The sequence below is a fragment of the Elgaria multicarinata genome, chromosome 21 (assembly GCF_023053635.1).
Source record: "Elgaria multicarinata webbii isolate HBS135686 ecotype San Diego chromosome 21, rElgMul1.1.pri, whole genome shotgun sequence".
NCBI lineage: Eukaryota > Metazoa > Chordata > Lepidosauria > Squamata > Anguidae > Elgaria > Elgaria multicarinata.
The window spans coordinates 261,192-281,636 of record NC_086191.1 but is presented as its reverse complement, the minus strand read 5'-3'; the positions used below and the strand labels follow the sequence as shown (position 1 = coordinate 281,636).

The window sequence follows — 20,445 nt, the reverse complement described above, 5'->3', positions numbered from 1 at the left end:
TTGTTCATCCGTGGTGGAGGGTGGGGGCTTGGGGAAAGCTGGATCCAGATAGTGGCTTTAGAGCACCAGGCCTTTATGACTATTTATTTATTTATTTATTTATTTATTTATTTATTTATTTATATTCATATACTGCCTTATTTTCTAAGAGGTCATCAAGGCGGTGAGCAACAATAAAACAATCAAACCAAATGACAATAAAATAACAAGAACATTAAAAACAGTAAAACTTTAAAACAACTATGAGATTTAAAAGAATAAATTTAAAAGATGTGTCTTCATAATCCTTTTTGCGTGCCCAGTGAGAAGTCCAGAAGTGCTGTTATGCAGCCACGCAGCATGCCAGGATCAGGACCGTTCATCCATACCAGCGCTAGGCAACCTCTTCAGGCCTGCAGAGCACATTTGCCGCCGCGCCGCCACCACCCTGCCCCTGGAGGTTTCTCCCCATGGATTCTTGCTAGGCCCTGATCCTCCCAACAACTCAACCAGCTGCTCCTGCTCTGCTGTCTCGCTTGCGCTACTGCTGCTGGTCCAGAAAACCAAAAAGGGAGGGAGTCTTTTTAGGATGTTAGGGATGGATGTGCTTCTTCTGCAGCTGAGCTGGATGGATGCTTTGGTTCCAAGAAGGTCCGTCTCTCCCTCCAGCCAGGCTGTGTATGTGCGCACGCACCCCCATACCAGTGTTTGGGATGCTAAGGACTAGAACTATCTGCTTGTGTGCTTGTTCCTGCCTGCTTACCCCATACATTTGTAAGGAAAACGATTAAAATAAATTCCAAGCCAATACAGGACATGACAGTGTTGGACTTTGCAAGCAGAGTCCTCCCTCTCTCTCTCTCTCTCTCTCTCTCTGTGTGTATGTGAATGAATGAGAGAGAACACAAACTTACTGGTAATATTTGCTTTGCATCCAGTGGCAGATGATGCTTTGAGGTGCAGGAGAAGAAAGATTGGAAACTGTTCAAACTGTTCACAACCTGATAAGTCCTGAAGCACACCAGGAGAAGCTAGCTAATGGAGAGAGAACTGTGCTTTTCTCCTAGGGTTGGAAAGAGACCTGGAATCTGACTCCTCAGCACCCAGGATGGCTCAAACTTGCTTGCCAACAGGTTTTCTCTTCCTTAAAACCACAGCCATGTATTGAAGTAGTTTGTTGTTTATTCGTTCAGTCGCTTCCGACTCTTCGTGACTTCATGGACCAGCCCACGCCAGAGCTTTCTGTTTGAAGTAGACAAGGCCTAAAAGGCCAGAGCATGGGACCTGCCCACCACCTACTGAGACCCTGACAAAGGCCTCTTTAGCCCCTTCCCCTTCAGCATGGGCATCTCTAAAATCATAGAATCATGGAATAGCAGAGTTGGAAGGGGCCTACAAGGCCATCGAGTCCAACCCCCTGCTCAATGCAGGAATCCACCCTAAAGCATCCCTGACAGATGGTTGTCCAGCTGCCTCTTGAAAGCCTCTAGTGTGGGAGAGCCCACAACCTCACCAGGCAACTGATTCCATTGTTGTACTCCTCTAACAGTCAGGAAGTTTTTCCTGATGTCCAGCTGGAATCTGGCTTCCTTTAACTTGAGCCTGTTATTCCGTGAAATCCCAATTGCTCTCCTAATATACTTGCCCCCGCTGCATGTGCCTTCCACTATTTCTATCCTATTTGTGTCCTGTGCAGCAGGGGACTTTTCTTGACATGGGCAGGAGAACCTCTGCCTTAAATGAATTCTGGGCTTATTGCTTGTGGCCATGCAACTTCCCCAGAGAGGTGCCTGTTTTAAAATAATGTTGCTCAGTTGTTTTTTTCCCTTATGCAGTTGCTACAGTTCCGTCCATGCGCCGCAAACAGTGATTCTGTTCAGCGTGATTTAGCTGGGGTGTCCAGAGAGAGAACCCTACATAGTATTATTATCTTGATTAGAAGAACTTATGATTAAGTTTTCTGGGGTGGATGGACTATTGGACTTCTACTTACCTGTTATACTAGTTAATTACAGCTCATGGAAATATGTAGAAAGCTGCTTTGAAAGGTTATTCAATGCTGATGACATGAACTCAATGCAGACATGAGGCCAAGCCATGTTTGGGGAAGCTGTAATGCAAAACCCAACATGGCTTCTTTTAGCTTCCAAACATACAAGAGGTCAAACGGGGTTGGTAAGAGCAGCTTATCTATTTCCAGTTTTCATCTGCTCAGCACTTAGGGTGACCAGGTGTCCTACTTTACAAAGGACAGTCCTCAGTTTTGGAGAGCAGGCAGAGGACAGTCCTCTATTTGATGGGTGGCCCAGTCCAAGTCACCCCGTTTATGCCTGGGGTATTTCTAAGCACTGTGCATTCAGGCATTAAGGCTCTGTTGTCAGGAGCGGGAGGGGTAGCTCATCACCGCCTTTCCTGGCTGCAAAACCTCTTACTGGCGTGTTGTTGTGTTGGTGGTGTAAGTCTCCTCACATCATTTATTTATTTAAATTGGCAGCAAAGGAGCCACTTAGCTTGAAGCCTTTGGCATCACTTCAGAAGGCATCATCTGCCGACAGTCCTAAGGACGAAAGCGGAACACCACTGATTTCATCATCATTTATAATGCATGCAAGCAAGGCTTGGTCAAGCTTGTCCCATTCCTACGGATCAGGGCAAGTTGTGCTCTAAAAAGTATATAGTAAAAATGTCATGGGGGATGGGGGAGAGCATCAGATTTTACAAACAAACCCTCCACAATTTCTCTGATCCTTCTCTTTTGTCACAATTTTTCTTGCACTAGCAAGTCCAAGAATCTAAACTGGGTCATTCAGGTGGATAAACAAGCACATCTTGTAGAGTGGTGCCATCTCTGCCCTCCTCAGAGGCTTTAAAGAGTTCAGACTTAGCTTCCTGCTTCCCACAATGATCCATCAGATGCCTTTGGGAAGCCCAGCCATGGGGCATGAAGGCAACAGCCCTTCATCAAGGCGTCAACTCTGCCCCCTCTCACCACCATGCCCTTCGCAACTGGGAGTCGGAGGCATGCTGACTCTGAACCCTGACATTCCATGAAGTCATCAGGACTAATAGGCAAAATCCTGTGTGGATTTCACTAACCCTCACACTAGTTACGTAGTAGGCATTTAGATGCTGCTTTTCAGCCCTGTATGAGGCCTCCAAGCACCTCACATACCAGAGAGCTCCGGCTATTGGGCGGTATAGAAATGTAATAAATAAATAAATAAATAAATAAATAAATAAATAAATAAAATGACTAAGAAAACACACAGCACCATAAACAAAGTTCTGGACAGCATTAAAACCATCTCTTAACAGGACTGTCTTGAGCATCCCCCAGAAAGCTGGGAGGGGAAGTCTCCAGATGAATTGCATGGTGAAGGCACTTGCAGCTACTGTCTTTGAGAGTTCTTGGGGAATGGGTGACTTGCTGGCAGGGCTGGCCTGAGGGTAAATAGCACCCTTGGGCAAGGAGGGTTCTGGCACTCAGCCCCTTCCTCTGGGTAACAGTAGCCCTGGGAAGGGAGCCGACACTTAATGGATGACAACCCTTAACTGCTTCTCTTGCTGTATAGTGCAAGAGAAGCTTTTGGGTTTGAGTGCTGAAAGGAGCTTGCATCAATGGCTTCATGATGAATTTAATGGACAACGGGGTGTCCTTGGGCTTCTGCCTACTTTTCATGCTACAAAGAGCACCTTCTGCATGAGCGGCTTTTCTTGGCTGAAGTTATGTCATGGGGAGAAGGAGGAAGATGCAGCTGGCAGAAGGAAACAAACCTCAGGGGTATATAAGGAGATCCCCTCCATTCCATGCAATGTGGTTCTTGTGACACATGGGGGGAGGATGCAAAATGAGGCAATGTGCAAAGAGAGATGCAAAGGTGGCCTTGGGGAGGGGAGCAGTGAGGTGGGGCTTCAAGGAGCAGGAAGAGGTTGAAGGGCGGGGCGCGCACAGTTTAGTTCTCCTTTGTGGTCTCTGCGACTCACACATGTGGGTTATGCACCTGTGCAGAATAGACATTTGGAATGTTGTAGAGCTAAACAGGGTTTCAAGTGGAACACCCACCTGCACATAGTCTGGGTGGTCTCCTGCCTGCCGTTCAGTTCCGTTTTGTCCACTGCAATGACTCACAGTATTTGGAAACTTCTCTTGCTTCACAGCAATATTTTTTTTAAAAAAATTCTACCATCCCCTCCTGGGATGCTGAACAAGTTGTTCTTTCTCTCTATTCTTCCTTTCCTGTCTTCTCTGAGTTATTTTTCCTTTTTTCCTTCCTTGCCTCTTTGGTGCTTTCTCTGCCTTGGAGAGACGCAAGGATGGCCCACTGCCGGAACTTTACCAAACAGGTCAAAACAAGCCCTCAAGGCAGCCGCTGCCACACTGAATCAGCCCCTGCATACTGTCTTGGTTTCTCTTTGCAAGAAGCGAGCTGCAGGTCTCTCTCCACTCCTTCGAGGGCATATCATGAAAAGCACGTCAGGGCAACCATCCCTTGCACTGGGAGAACCAGCTCCTGCTGCACTCACAGCTTCCGCTGTCCTCTCAAAACCAAACAAATAGAAACTGGTGCTGATGGTTGAGACTGAGAAGGTCAAACAGACCAAATCTTGCAATAAATATGCCACTAACCCTTCAGTGCTTGGACCAAAAAAGAAAAAGAAAAAGGCAGCTCGATAGAGTCTGACATCAAACACAAGCCTATGCCAATCCCAACCCAGCCACCCTCAGACTCTTAGGTGAATGTTTACACCGATCTTACATTTCTCCCTAAAACGGTACTATCACCTCCCTTGGGACCATTCTCCAAGGAAGTATAGATTCCCTCTGTACTGACGGGCCTCACTTCCTAGGTGACGGGCCTCACTTCCTCATTTCCTAGGTGGGAAATTTTCTTCATCACTGCTATGATATATAACACCCCTGCGTCTACAGGTCTCCTTCACAATACTAGGAAGACCTGTCAAGACAACCATTTTGAGGGCTACAACAATGTTCTCATTCCCCTCACTTTCTAGAACGACCTAAGGCAACTTCTAACTTGCAATGTCTTCTTGCGCAGTATCTATACAGCCTGACACTCAGTTACCAGAAACTACCACAATCCAAAGATTTGCAAGTTTTCCACTAATTCTCTGCCCTCCTTTTCCAACCAACTTCTTTCAGGACGTAACCCTGAAAAAACACAGTCACTGCTGGCAGTACAACTTATGCAGCCATTGCTGCTTCCCAAGATAGAGATGCCTCCTTGGCACAGGAGGATTATTACTCAGACTCATTTTTCATTTCATCTGTCCAGGCTTCAACCTCCTCACTGGATGCTGCCATAGGGATCTAAATCCCCTTTCTCCATCAGAAAACATAAAGCTCAGAATGGCAAAATCTCTTGGACTAGAGATTTTGGTCCCTCCAGTCCTAGTCACAGATCCGGTGTTTAAAGGAGTACAGCCAGACTTAGCTCCACTGGTTACTATCTTGTTGCTTCCAACATCACTGCGTGTAATCAAACAATCCTGGATGAAAGCTTCTATTTTCCCACCCACATCTAGAAAGATATGAAAGTTACATAGGGTCTAGGAAGAAGACTACTTCTTCCAACACCCCACACCAAACTCCATAATAGTAGAAGCATCCCAACTGAAGACAAGACAAAAGACAAACTCTGCCCCCGTGGATTCAGAGGGAAGCAAATTCGACTCAATTGGGACTCAGGATGTATTCCATTGCATGGCGAACTATCAATCAATCCAAAGTTTATTGTACTAGCCAAAGGCCATGACAAATACATCAAAAGAAGGCATCGATACATATATCGATGTATATATACATATACATACCATCGGGGCCTGCTTCAGTTGGACCCCCCCCCCAGGGCTAACTGACATCTTCACCCTGTGGGGAAGAAGATGCGAGGGAGACTGGAGCAGGCAGGCACCATCGGGGCCTGCTTCAGTTGGAACCCCCCCCCCCACAGGGCTAACACCTTGTGGGGAAGAAGGATCTGTTGGTTTGCCCCTCCATTGGGAGATGAGAGGACGGAGCAGGGCCTTCCCACCAGCCTAAACAGTCTCCTTAATTTCTTTTTATTTTCTCCCTCTTCCCTCCCCATCCACTTTTCCTTGTGTGTCATGTCTTTTTTTTAGAATGTAAGCCTGAGGGTAGGGACTGTCTTCTTTATTGATACATTGTAAGCCGCTCCGAGAGCCTTTTGACTGAGGTGCGGGATAAAAATACTCTAAATAAATAAATAAATAAATAAATAAATAAATAAATAAATTCAGTAATACAGATACCTTGAAAATACTGCATAGCAGTATGATATGTATATATGATTTGATATATATATCAAAGAATGATATATATTTTTTGTAATAGATATGTATTGTGATAGTGATAATATCAAAGTGAACTGCCCAGAGAGCTCCGGCTATTGGGCGGTATAGAAATGTAATAAATAAATAATAAATAGTGAACTACGAGGCATGTGGGGCAACCTACCAATAGTTCTTGTGGCAAAAAGCAGCGAACTTCTTTGATTGTCTCCTGAAAGATGTTAGAAACTTGGCAATGACAAGCCAACAAATCACTGTAGCCTGCCAAATGGCCAACTGTAGCTCCAAGGCCGTGGCAGCCACTATTTCTTTGATATGTCATGCCTGGCTTCATATTGCAGGACTCCCATTTGATGGCAGAGACCTTTTCAGCACATCCACGGGTGACACCCTTAACCATGTCTATAAAATTAAGACATCTGCCTGGAAGATGGGAATGGGATCCCAGTCTTTGATGCCCTTTCCCAATCAACCATGTCCATATGCCAATGGCCACTTCAGTGCCACCCCAACTCAGGCCCAAACCAGACCTCCAAACAAGGTTCATACTCCCCTTCCCACTTCCAAAGATCCTTGCAGAACAAATGCCGCCAACACACTCATGACAAAAACCCCAACAATCAAAGCAAATCACCCAGAGAGCTTCAGCTATGGAGCAGTATACAAATGCAATCAATCAATCAATACATAAGCATTATCTTTGACTCTTACAGAGGAGCCTGACTATTATTATTATTATTATTATTATTATTATTATTATTATTATTATTTATTTATATAGCACCATCAATGTACATGGTGCTGTACAGATAACACAGTACATAGCAAGACCCTGCCGCATAGGCTTACAATCTAATAAGTTGTAGTAAACAATAAAGAGGGAAGGAGAATACAAACAGGCACAGGGAAGCGTAAACAGGCACCGGGTAGGGTAAAGCTAACAGTATAGAGTCAGAACAAACTCAATATTTGAAGGCTATAGGGAAAAGAAAAGTTTTTAGCTGAGTTTTAAAAGCAGTGATTGAGTTTGTAGTTCTCAAGTGTTCTGGAAGAGCGTTCCAGGCGTAAGGGGCAGCAGAAGAAAAAGGACGAAGCCGAGTAAGGGAAGTGGAGGTCCTTGGGCAGGCGAGAAGCATGGCATCAGAGGAGCGGAGAGCCCGAGCGGGGCGATAGTGTGAGATGAGAGAGGAGAGATAGGCAGGAGCTAGACCGTGAAGAGCATTGAAGGTCAGCAGGAGAAGTTTATATTGGATTCTGGAGTGAATTGGAAGCCAATGAAGAGATTTCAGAAGTGGAGTGACATGGTCAGAGCGGCGGGCCAGGAAGATGATCTTAGCGGCAGAGTGGTGGACAGAGACCAGCGGACTGATGTGAGACGAAGGAAGGCCAGAGAGAAGAAGGTTGCAGTAGTCCAGCCGAGAGATAACCAGTGCGTGAACGAGAGTCTTGGCAGAAGAGACAGACAAAAATGGTCGAATCCTGGCAATATTATATAGGAAGAAACGACAGGATTTAGCTACTGCCTCAATGTGAGGAGTAAAGGAGAGCGAGGAGTCAAATATAAAGCCAAGACTACGAGCTTCCTTGACCGGAGTAAGCGTGACATCGTTGACAGTAAGAGAGAATGAGAGGTGAGGAGAAGGTTTAGGAGGAAAAACAAGCAATTCAGTCTTTGCCATGTTAAGTTTCAAACGACGATGAAGCAGCCAGGCTGAGATATCTGAAAGACATGACTACCAGCTCCCCTTCATTAGAACAGGCTTGATCCTTTTCTTCCTGCCTGGAGGTCCATGACCACCAACAAATGGGTACTCTATATCATCACCTGAGGCTATTCCATCAAATATTTTCCCCAAGATAATCTCCAAGTAGCACAAATCTTTCCCAGACCTACTCCATGAGAGCCTTTTCACTGGAGATGATGCCCAGAACTAACCTGGGGTCTTTTTCCTGCAAAGCTAGATCTGCCTCAGAGCTGTGTTTCTGCCTCTTCCTTATGTATTATGTATAAAACTAAGCATACAAAGCTATAGTCTAACCCCCTTTTAATTTATTTCATTTATGGATGTCATTCAAGGAGCTCAGGACAATCTACATCGTTCCCCTTCCCAAGCCCTAGGAGGCAAGCTAGGAGAGGCAGTAACTGGTCCAAGGTCACTCACTGAATTTCATCGCTGAGTGGGGATTTGAACCTGGGTCTCTGTGGTCCAAGTCCAAAGCTCTAACCACTACACCTCACTGGCTCTTTAACTGGAGATGCTCTCTCTCTCTCTCTCTCTCTCTCACACACACACCCTTATAGATCCATCCCCAGCACTTAAGGTCAGTTCATCTGCTCCTCTTCTTCCCACCCCCACCCCATCTTTTTGTCCACCTGGGGAGAAATCATGTAATGCCCAGTGGGCCTTCTGGAAGCCCAGATACAACAAAGAATATGAAAATTATTGCTCTGGCTGGGATCAAAGACCTCTTAGTTCTGTTCCTATCAGGGATTCATGTTGCTCCTTCTTTGTGATGAGGACCTGCCAGAGGATCTTTCGTCCAGGCCTTTTTGCCATTCAATACCCCACCTGGGCTCCCCAGTGAGCTCTTTTCGTGTCCTGCCAGATGTCCCTCCCTCCCCCTTTGGGCTAGAGTTTGCTCTTTTAGTGCTGGAATTGTAAGCACTTTGCTGCTGACTGCCTCACCCCCACACTAGCCTCTTCTAATCGGCTGTTCTGTGCTTTTATGCCCAGCAGAGAGAGTGCCAGGAAAAATTGACTTTGCTTTTTATTGTCACCCCTAAGATGAACAATGGAGCTGGAACTTGACAGGCAGCCCAGCGCCATTAGTTGACCCAGCCGTGCCCTGCTCTGCACACAAACTGCAGCAAACCAAACAAGGCAGCACGCAGTAGATACGTGCTCTTCTAGTTTTCAGAGGCTGCATCTGCCCCCATGGAAGGAGTTTGACAGCCCCCCCCCCCTTGATTTAGCACACAGCAGTTTCTTTCAAAGTATTATCTGCCACACGGAACTGAAATGGTTCCAACTCCACCCACCCACTCTGCCCAGACAGAATTTTCAGCACTCAAAGTCTCGCGTAGAATGGAAGGTCTGTTTTGTAGAAGTTCCAAGGAGCTGTGAGCTGGTGGGTGCCAAAGGGCTCACGGCTGTGTCAGTGGTGGTGGTGGTGGTGGTGGCCCTTGGTCTCCCCCCTCCCTTTTCTTGCCCTCAGAGCTTCTCCCTCCCTCCTTTCACTACTTGCTGTGTTGCATTACTTCTATACCGGGGAGAAAGCTCCATGGCTGGGATATTGCTGATGTGATGCCTGCACCAGGCCAAAGAGTGGTTTTCCATGTTACAGCATGTGGCAGACACAAGCAGTGCTAAGAACAAGAGAAGATCCCTCCTGAGTCCAGCTAATCCCACTTCCTGCTTTCCACATTGGCCAACCGGATGCCTTTGAGAAGGCCCTTACATTTCTCTGATCCTTTTAAAGCCATCTAAGTTAGTGGCTGTCACCACATCTTGCCGTAGTATTTTGTATTCCCCAATGGACATAAGCTGTGGTGGTGAAGCCTTGTTTGTGAACTGCCCAGAGAGCTTCGGCTATTGGGTGGTACAAAAATGCAATAAATAAATAATAAATGGGGCCAGCTTCTTGGGTACAAACCCACCTGGGGGGAGCAGGGCAGCCTTGTGCAAGCCATCCCCCGGGCCCTCACTGCTTGCCAAGCCCCTCCTATAAGGAAACACAGAGGCACCTACATCTTTGGAAGAGGCGAAGAACTTTGAATCCTCATTTGCCACAGTGCCCCATCAAGAAGAATTTCTAAGCAGAAGTTGGCCCCAGTTTCAACAACTGATCAATTGCTGGTCATAGGGGAAAGGTGGAGGTGGCTGGGGTGTGATTTATTCAGGCTGGCAGCCATGCTCTTTCCTCTGATAACCCCCTCCTTCTGCTCCATTGAGAAAAAAGGGGAGCTCCACAAAGAGGACCCTTGGCTTCCACACCGACCCAGGAGGGCCGTAGACGTCACAAGCTCTTGATGCGTGTCTTGGGTTGAATCCCCTTCAGAACGCCATGGTGGCTGCCACGCCTGCCCCCCATACCTGCCAAGGATGTTGAGTGGAAGGAAGCAACAACAGTCAGGGCTGCTGCCTTGGCTGCTTCATCAGCCGGAAGCTTGAGCAGCAGAAGGCCTCGTTTATGACCAATGAGAATCATAGAGCCACAGACCTTGCAGTGAGAGGGGAATGTGGAGTTCATCTAGTCCAGGGGAGGCAACTCGGTGCCCTCCAGATCTTTTAGACGCCAACTCCTGTCCGCCTCAGTCTGCACAACTAATGGTCATGGGTTATAGGAATTGTAGCCCAAAAGACCTGGACGGCACCAGGTTGCCTGTACCTGATCTAGTCCAACCTTGTGCTCAGGGCAGGCCCTGCAATGCAGGAAGCAACTCCAATATTCCTGGTGGGGGGCTGCCAGCTTCTGCTTAAATATCTCCAGCGAAGGAGAACACGCCACCCTGGGGCATTCCTGCTAGTTGCCTGGGCTTAAAAGTTTGGGCCCATCATGCATTAGAGAAGAGGCACCCGCCCTCATGCCCCTTCTACCAACTTCGGCAGAGACTTGCCTGTGTGGCCCCCTTAGTGGCAGCTCCAGTCATGCAGGGTTTGCATCTCCTTGGCAACTTGCCAGAATCCAAGTCTGAGTATTCCTTTTGGGGTGGGCGTCCCCCCTCTTTTTTTAATAGTATGGCTTTTCACCTGAGGACTAGAAGCTTGCTTGCTTTTTCATAAAGAAAACATATTCTTCGTAAAGTTTCCAGAACTGTATGCATGCTGTGCTTAAAGCCAGATCCCATTATTCAGTGTGATTGCAGGCATGCCCTAAACCAGTGTCCAGACTTGTGGGTGAGGAGCCATCTCCACAAGAAGCAATTCCCAGGGACTGAGTCCAGTGATGTGACATGGTCTGGCACATTGTGGGTTGCACTGTATGCCTCCAAAGGGCCTTGTCACATTCAGTTTACGTTTCTTGCAGACCAAAGTGCAGTAGGACTGTGGTGAAGAATAGGGATCTCATCTTCTTGAAGCATATCTCTGTGTGTACATCTATAAAAACTGTGTGTGTGTTCTCTATTTCTCCCTCACCTCCCTCCCTCCCACCCATATCTCTTCTGCTGTAACCAGTGCTGGTTGTGTTACCCATGCCCTCCTGGATCTTTCCCGAAAGAACCTGGCAGGGAGCTTGCACTCCCAGGAAGTGGGGGAGGAATGAGAGGCAACAAAATTAAATTGCCTAGGATCACAAATTGAGTGTCTCCACTGGCCAGTTTTCAAATACAACGGTAATTTTATGAGCAAACTAAGTTATTCATAATACAGCTTTAGGAACATAAAGGCTGCTTTATGTTCTCAAGGCAGCCTTCCTCAACTTGGTGCTCTACAGTTGTTTTGTATTCCTGACCCAGCATCCCTGACCAGTGGCCATCCTGCCTGAAGATGATAGGAGCTAAAGTCAAAAATATCTGAAGAGCATCAGATATTTGGGGAGGCAGCCCTAAAGCAAAAAAGGTTACTTTTGAACTGTAAAGAGTGTTGTTGTTGTTTTAAAAAGTATTGTTTATTTTTAGTTTCCCGCCCCATAACCTGTTTTTTCCAGGGGAGGGAGGAGTATTTTTCCATGGCTTCAAAATTTCTGAAAAATTTACATCTGTAGTAATGCTCACCTCATATGTAAGGTGAGTATTATGAGCTGCCGGATTCATATATGAAGCAGACTAATCTGGAGAAGCCCAGCAATAACCAGTCCTGTGAGAAATGAAAGTCATTCACGAAGGAGTCCGTATCGCTTGCTGGGGAAGCTCTTGACCTCTTCTCCTTCTCTAGGTGTTCCGGAGCGGCGAGGGCATGGGCATCCGCCTGGACAGTGCCTCTGCCTTTCAAGGGGCCGTCATCTCCCCGCATTACGACTCCCTCCTGGTGAAAGTCATCGCTCACGGTAAAGACCACCCCACTGCAGCTTCCAAGATGAGCCGGGCCCTGGCAGAATTCCGGATTCGTGGCGTCAAGGTAGGAAAGGGCTCGAGGGTTCATGTGCTTTGTTTCAGAGTGGCTTTCTCACTGGTGTGTGCCAAGATTCCTTTTTCTCGAGACAGCTGACCTGTAGTGCACACTTTTACGTCTTCATTTGGATGTTTAAAAATGTTTTCCTCTATATGTTCACCTTCCTCCCTTGTGAGGCTCCCAGTGGAGGGGCATCCAGGGTCCACAGCTTCTTTGTTTTCATCAGTGCTCTAACGTCTGGTGTTCCTGGACCCTTGGAGGGCTCCAGGGCCACAGGACTGAGCAGTGGAGCAGATGTGCTGCGTGAAGAAATTTCTGCATTCACCCCTTGGACTCAAGGATCTATGCTGGGAAGAAAACCCATACCAAGGGCCTGTTTGCACCTCATGACAGCCCACTGTGGCTCAATTTGCCTCATGGGTGCCTGGCTTCTAGTATGTGAAAATGCAGGCAGTAGGGCTTGTTTGAGGGTTAGGCAACCCTCAAATAACCCTAAAACAAGCCATTACACGGCCACTCCCGCAGGTAAATTAAGGCAGCATGGGTTGTTGTGTGAACCAGGTCTAAGTCTCCTGAGGGGTCCATGAAGCCTGACGCGCAGCTGCTTTGCATGGACTCAGGCAATGCAGGACCCCAAGGTTCCCACTGAACGCTAGGCCCTCCTCCCCGTGAAGCAGCCACATGTGGCTTAACACATTTATACAGATTCTCACGCATTACATTTCTATACGCCCAATAGCCAAAGCTCTCTGGATGGTTTGCAACATGATAAAACACAATTTAAGATCTTTAACACTCAACAATTTAAATCGCTTGGAAAACAAGGTAAAATATTATTATTATTATTATTTATTTATTTATATAGCACCATCAATGTACATGGTGCTGTACAGAGTAAAACAGTAAATAGCAAGACCCTGCCGCATAGGCTTACATTCTAATAAAATCATAATAAAACAATAAGGAGGGGAAGAGAATGCAAACAGGCACAGGGTAGGGTAAGCAGGCACAGGGTAGGGTAAAACTAACAGTATAAAGTCAGAACAAAATCAAGTTTTAAAAGCTATAGGAAAAAGAAAAGTTTTTAGCTGAGCTTTAAAAGCTGCGGTTGAACTTGTAGTTCTCAAATGTTCTGGAAGAGTGTTCCAGGCATAAGGGGCAGCAGAAGAAAATGGACGAAGCCGAGCAAGGGAAGTAGAGACCCTTGGGCAGGCGAGAAACATGGCATCAGAGGAGCGAAGAGCACGAGCGGGGCAATAGTGTGAGATGAGAGAGGAGAGATAGGAAGGAGCTAGACAGTGAAAAGCTTTGTAGGTCAACAGGAGAAGTTTATATTGGTTTCTGAAGTGAATTGGAAGCCAATGAAGAGATTTCAGCAGTGGAGTAACATGGTCAGAGCGGCGAGCCAAGAAGATGATCTTAGCAGCAGAGTGGTGAACAGAAACCAACGGACTGATGTGAGAAGAAGGAAGGCCAGTGAGAAGAAGGTTGCAGTAGTCCAACCGAGAAATAACCAATGCATGAACAAGAGTCTTGGCAGAAGAGACAGACAAAAATGATCGAATCCTGGCAATATTATACAGGAAAAAACGACAGGATTTAGCTACTGCCTCAATATGAGGAATAAAGGAGAGCGAGGAATCAAATATAAAGCCAAGACTACGAGCTTCCTTGACTGGAGTAAGTGTAACATCATTGACAGTAAGAGAGAATGAGAGATGAGGAGAAGGTTTAGGAGGAAAAACAAGCAATTCAGTCTTTGCCATATTAAGTTTCAAACGACGATGAAGCAACCAAGCTGAGATATCTGAAAGACATGCCGAGAAACGATCGTGAACATCAGGAGAAAGATCCGGAGAAGAAAGATATAATTGTGTATCATCGGCATACAGATGATATTGGAGGCCATGAGATTGAATGAGATTACCCAAGGGCAACATGTATAAAGAAAACAACAGCGGACCAAGCACCGAGCCTTGCGGAACCCCACTGAAAGGGGAAAAGAAGAAGACGAGCTGCCATTAGCCAACACGCTGAAAGAGCGACCCGCTAGATAGGAGGCAAACCAGTTATAGACAGAGCCACAAAATCCAAGGTCATGAAGGGAATCTAAAAGAAGATCATGATCAACCGTGCCAAAGGCTGCAGTTAGATCAAGGAGAATAAGAACGGAATAATGGCCTTTAGACTTGGCAGTAAGAAGATCATTGGTGATCTTAGTAAGGGCTGTTTCAGTGGAATGCAAAGGACGGAATCCAGATTGAAAAGGATCCAGAGCAGAGTTACTAGAAAGAAAATCAAGACAACGAGAGTAGGCCACATGCTCCAGGATCTTTGAAACAAACGGCAACAAAGAGACAGGTCGGTAGTTAGACAGAGATAGCCTATCAGGAGTAGGTTTCTTGAGAATAGGAGAGACTGTAGCATGTTTAAAAGCAGAAGGAAATGAACCAGAGGACAGAGAAAAATTAATAATATGAAGCAAGGAAGGGAGGATAGCAGGGATAAGGTTAATAAAGACGCGAGAGGGAATCGGATCACGAGAACAAGTGGAGGGCTTCGAAGAGCGCAGTATTGTAGACAGTTCATCAGCTGAGACCAAAGGAAATGCAGAGAAATTTGCAGGAGGAACTGACAGATGAGGAACAGGAACTGGAAGAGGAGCAGAGCTGGCCAGATCAGAGCGAATAGTTTGGATTTTAGCATTGAAAAAAGAGGCAAAGTTATTAGCAGACAGAGAGGCGGGGAGAGATGGTGGATTAGGCTTCAGGAGAGAATTGAAGGACACAAAGAGCCGCTGAGGATGCCTAGCATTTGACTGGATCAACGTTGAGTAATACTGCTGTTTGGCCAATGAAATGGCAGAAGAGAAAGAGGAGAGTACAAATTTGTAATGGACAAAGTTCGCCCAGTCCCTGGTCCTACGCCAAAGGCGTTCAGCTGCCCGGGAACAAGAGCGAAGGTAGCGGAGGAAAGAGGTGAGCCACGGTTGGGGTTGAGAAGGGCGAACTATCCGAGTTGTAGATGGAGCAAGAGTATCAAGAGTTGAAGATAAGGAGGAATTAAATAAGGAGACAGCTGAGTCCAAGGAGACAGCCGAAAAGACAGAAGGAAGAGAGGAGGCTAGAGACTGAGAAAAAGCCTCATAATTGATATATTGCAAGTCATGACAAGAGCGAGAAGTGGGACGTGAAGGAGGAGGATTATGAGTAATATTGAAAGAAACTAGGTGATGATCTGACAACGGAAAGTGAGCAGTAGAAAAGTCCAAAACAGAGCAATTCCGAGTGAGAACAAGATCCAGACAGTGTCCAAGGGAATGTGTGGGTACATCAGACCAAAGCTTAAGATCATAAGAGGAAGATAATGAGTGAAATCGTAGAGCTGCAGCGTCTTGAGGGTCATCCACATGAATATTGAAATCACCCAAAATAAGAGTAGGGCAGTTATCAGAGAGGAAAAAGGACAGCCACGAATCAAAATCAGAGATAAATTTTGAGGACGAGCCTGGGGGGCGATACAGAACTGCAATCCGCAGTCGCAATGGAGCGAAAAGCCTCACCACATGTACCTCAAAAGAGGAAAAACAATGTGAAGGTGGAATGGAAAGAGGCTGGAACTGGCACAAACTAGATAATAAAAGACCCACACCACCACCCCGACCCTCTGGGCGACTAGTGTGAGAGAAAGAGAGTCCTCCAAGAGAGAGGGCAGCAGAGATGGCGGTATCATGGGCAGGAAGCCAGGTTTCAGTAAGAGCAAGGAGGTGGAGAGACCTAGAGATAAACAAGTCCTGAATGACAGGGGCCTTGGAAGCAACAGAGTGACAGTTCCATAAGGAACACGAAAAAGGCAGCTGAGAAGAGGGGAGACACCGAATAGGAACTAAGTTAGGAGAGACGAACTTGGAACGAGCCATAAGGAACAGATATGAGGAGAAAAGAATTGAGAGGAGGAAATGAGAAGATTGTGTCCTGAATCAGAAAGTAGCAGCGACCGGGGTTTTTCCTCCGGAGTAGAAGTTCAGCTTGACCGGCTTCGCGCCCACGGCAGAGAGCCTCAGGCCGAGATCCCTTGTGCTCGCGCCGAAGGCTCGCGCCTCCAGCAAACTGGAGGCTGGAAAACCTAAAAGAGGCGGAGCAGATGCTGAAATTCAAACAGACCAATCAATGTTGCTTCTCTGCAGAGCTTACTTGCAGCTGCTCTTCAAACTGCAAACTATAAAATAAAATAATAATAAAATTAGCAATAAAACTGCAAACTATAAAATAAATAAATAAATTAATAAATTAATAAAATAATAAATAAATAAATAAAATAATAAATTAATTAATAAACTAATAAATAAAATAATTAATAAAACTGCAAACTATAGAATAAAATAATAATAAAATTAGCAGGAGTAGAAGGAATTCTTAAGATGGCATGGAAAAGATGGCAAATCTCCACCTCACTGAGGGGAGAGGACCACTGCAAAGGCTTGTTACTCTCCTCCGAACCTCCCTCAGATGAAGGGCTCGGACGTTGATCATCGCTGCAGGGTAGGTTCACACCAGGAGAGGTGCTGCTGCCGCCGCCACCTCTGAGTTCTGTCGCCAGGCCTGCTCTGGTCAGCTGAGACAGAGATGGGGCTGTGCTTCAGGATAGGCTGGAGGTCTTAGAGTAGATTGGTGGGGCACAGCAAGGCAGCACTTACTCTGGATTTTAGGAAAGCTGATTTTTAATAAACTCAGGACTATGATAAGTAAGGTCCCATGGCAAGTGACCCTTATGAGAAAAGGAGTGCAGGATGGGTGGGAGTATTTTAAAAAGGAAATTTTAAAGGCATAGTTACAAACAATTCCAACAAGGAGAAAAGATAGAAGACAACAGAGGAAACCAATGTGGCTCCACAAAAAGCTTAGAGATGACCTGAAAACAAAAAGGGATACATATAGGAAGTGGAAGGAAGGCCAGGCTACAAAAGAAGAGTACAGACAGGTGGCGCAGTAGTGCCAAAATGGCGTCAGGAAGGCTAAAGCTAAGATAGAAGACAACAGAAGGAACCAATGTGTCTCCACGAAAAGCTCAGAGATGACCTGAAAACAAAAAAGGACACATATAGGGAGGTCAGGCTATAAACAAAGAGTACAGACAGGTAGCACAGAAGTGCAGGAATGGCATCAGGAAGGGTAAAGCTGAGAATGAGCTGAGATTAGCAAGGAATGCTAAAAGCAATAAAAGGCTTTCTTCAGATATGTGAGTAGTAAAAGACAGAGGAAAGAAATGGTAGTTCAACTGCTTAATGAGGATGGCAAATAGATAACAGATGACAAAGAAAAGGCCAAAGTGCTCAATTCCTACTTTGGCTCAGTCTTCTCCCAAAAGTGGGTCTATGACTATGACCCTGGAAAAAGTGAAGTACAAGCTAAAGGGGCAGGATTGCCATTTGAGATTGATAAACTGTCAAGGAACACTTAATTTCTTTGCATGAGTTCAAATCTCCAGGGCCCAATGAGCTGCATCCTAGAGTAATGAAGGAGCTAGCAGAAGAATTCTCAAAACCACTGTCTATTATCTTTGCATAATCATGGAAGATGGGTGAAGTGCTGGATGACTGGACGAGGGCTAACGTTGTCCCTATCTTCAAAAAGGGCAAAAAGGAGGAATCTGAGAACTATAGACCAGTCAGTCTGACATCCATCTCTGGGAAATTTTTGGAGCAGATTATAAAGAAGTCAATCTGTAAACACCTTGAAATCAATGCAGTGATTACTAGAAGCCAGCATGGATTTGTCAAGACTAATCTGATCTCATTTTTTGTTTGGGTAACCTCCCTTAAGGACTGTGGGAATGCATAATACATTTTGACTTCAGCAAAACTCTGGACAAAGTGCCCCATGATATTCTGAGTAACTAGCTAAAAGTGGGATAGATGGAACAACTATTAGGTGGATCCACAGTTGGCTACAGAATCAGACTCAAAGCGTGCTTATCAACAGTACCTTCTCAAACTGGCAGGAGGCAACAAGTGGGGTACCGCAGGGCTCAGTCCTGGGCCCAGTGCTCTTCAACATTTCATTAATGATTTGGACGAGGAGGTGCAGGGAATGCTTATCAAATTTGCAGATGACACCAAATTGGATGGGATAGCTAATACCCTGGAAGACAGAAACAAACTTCAAAGTGACCTTGATAGGCTGTGATCTTAACAGAATGAAATTGAATAGGGATAAATGTCAAGTTCTACATCTAGGAAATAGAAACCAAATGCATATTTACAAGATGGGGGACACTTGGCTCAGCAATACTACAAACAAGAAGGATCTCAGAATTGTTGTAGATCGCAAGTGGAATATGAGCCAACAGTGTGATATGGCTGCAAGAAAGGCAAATGCTATTTTGGAATGCATTAATAGAAGTATAGCTTCAAAATCACATGAGGTACTTGTTCCTCTCTATTCAGCCCAGGTTAGGCCTCATCTAGAGTATTGTGTCCAGTTCTGGGCTCCACAATTCAAGAAGGACGCAGACAAGCTGGAGCATGTTCAGAAGAGGGCAAGCAGGATGATCAGGGGTCTGGAAACAAAGCCCTATGAAGAGAGACTGAAAGAACTGGGCATGTTTAGCCTGGAGAAGAGAAGATTGAGGGGAGACATGATAGCACTCTTCAAATACTTAAAAGGTTGTCACCCAGAGGAGGGCCAGGATCTCTTCTCAATCCTCCCAGAGTGCAGGACACAGAATAACGGGCTCAAGTTAAAGGAAGCCAGATTCCAGCTGGCTCAAGAAAAACTTCCTGACTGTTAGAGCAGTACGACAATGGAATCAGTTACCTAGGGAGGTTGTGGGCTCTCCCACACTAGAGGCATTCAAGAGGCAGCTGGACAGCCATCTGTCAGTGATGCTTTAGGGTGGATTCCTGCATCAAGCAGGGGGTTGGACTCAATGGCCTTGTAAGCCCCTTCCAACTCTGCTATTCTATGATCTATGATTCTATAATCAACGAGGTGTGGTGAAGGTAGCAGCAAGATGTTGTCCGAAGGCAGTCGGGAACCAACAAGATCAGGCGTAGAGGCTCACGGGAAGCAGAGCCAGGCAGCACAGGAACAGTGTTGCTGTGGTGAGGGTTGAGAGAGAAGTGCAGTGCTTAAATAGCTCTTACCCTGGCCCCTCCCAGCTGGACTCCAATCACACACCCTGCTTGTAGATAGTCAGGGGCCTGAGGCTTGCAAACACACCAGCAGGACAGGTCCTGACCGAAGACCTGGGTCCTGCAAGCACTCAGTACAGCATAGACCTGGGTCCTGCAAGCACTCAGTACAGCATAGATCCTGACAGTGATGCAGGGTGCTTGCTGGGAAGGGGCACCAGCTACAGGAAGTGTTCGTTCGTTCGTTCGTTCATTCGTTCTCTCTCTCTCTCTCTCTCTCTCTCTCTCTCTCTCTCACACACACACACACACACACACACACACACACACACACACACACACACACCCTTCAGTGGGGAGCTTGCATAGGCAAAGGGAATCTTCCTTGACCCTTTGTATATTCTTGGGTGCTCCACGTCCCTGCGCTGAGCTCCTGCCTCCCACTCCCTTTGGGCTCAGTTCTGACATGCCCTTAGCCTGGACCAGTCAGCTTGTGCTGCATTGCCCTGTTGCCATGCATGGTGGCTGCTGTCAGATTTCTGCTTGCGGAGGCCCCATCAACTGTCTGGCCACCAGTGACCACAAGGAAGGAGAGGAGGAAGGCTTTCTGGCAGAGAGATCTATTTATTTATTTATTTAATTATTTAATTATTGCATTTCTATACTGCCCAATAGCCGAAGCTCTCTGGGCGGTTCACAAAAATTAAGACCATTCAGAGTATAAAGCAATAGTATAAAACCATAATATAAAATACAATATAAAAGCACACCAGGATAAAATCAGCAGCAATGCAGAAATACAAATTTAAAACAGCAGAGTTAAAATTAATGTATAGCCTATTAAAGTACTGGGAGAATAAAAAGGTCTTCACCTGGCATCTAAAAGAATATAGTGTAGGTGCCAAGTGAACCTCCTTAGGGAGCCGGGGTCCCACAGCAGAGAAGGTCTTCCTC

At 46.1% G+C, this 20,445-nt stretch overlaps 1 protein-coding gene across 5 annotated transcripts in view; it reads left to right on the top strand.

Annotated features, from left to right (window-relative positions):
* PC (pyruvate carboxylase) overlaps positions 1–20,445 on the top strand; it is a 333,949-nt gene that overhangs the window by 181,892 nt on the left and 131,612 nt on the right. For all 5 annotated transcript variants that reach the window (XM_063146129.1, XM_063146127.1, XM_063146128.1 and 2 more), the window contains one exon: positions 12,183–12,365. In XM_063146129.1, coding sequence (XP_063002199.1) covers positions 12,183–12,365 — 183 coding nt within the window. The remainder of the gene's footprint in view (positions 1–12,182; positions 12,366–20,445) is intronic.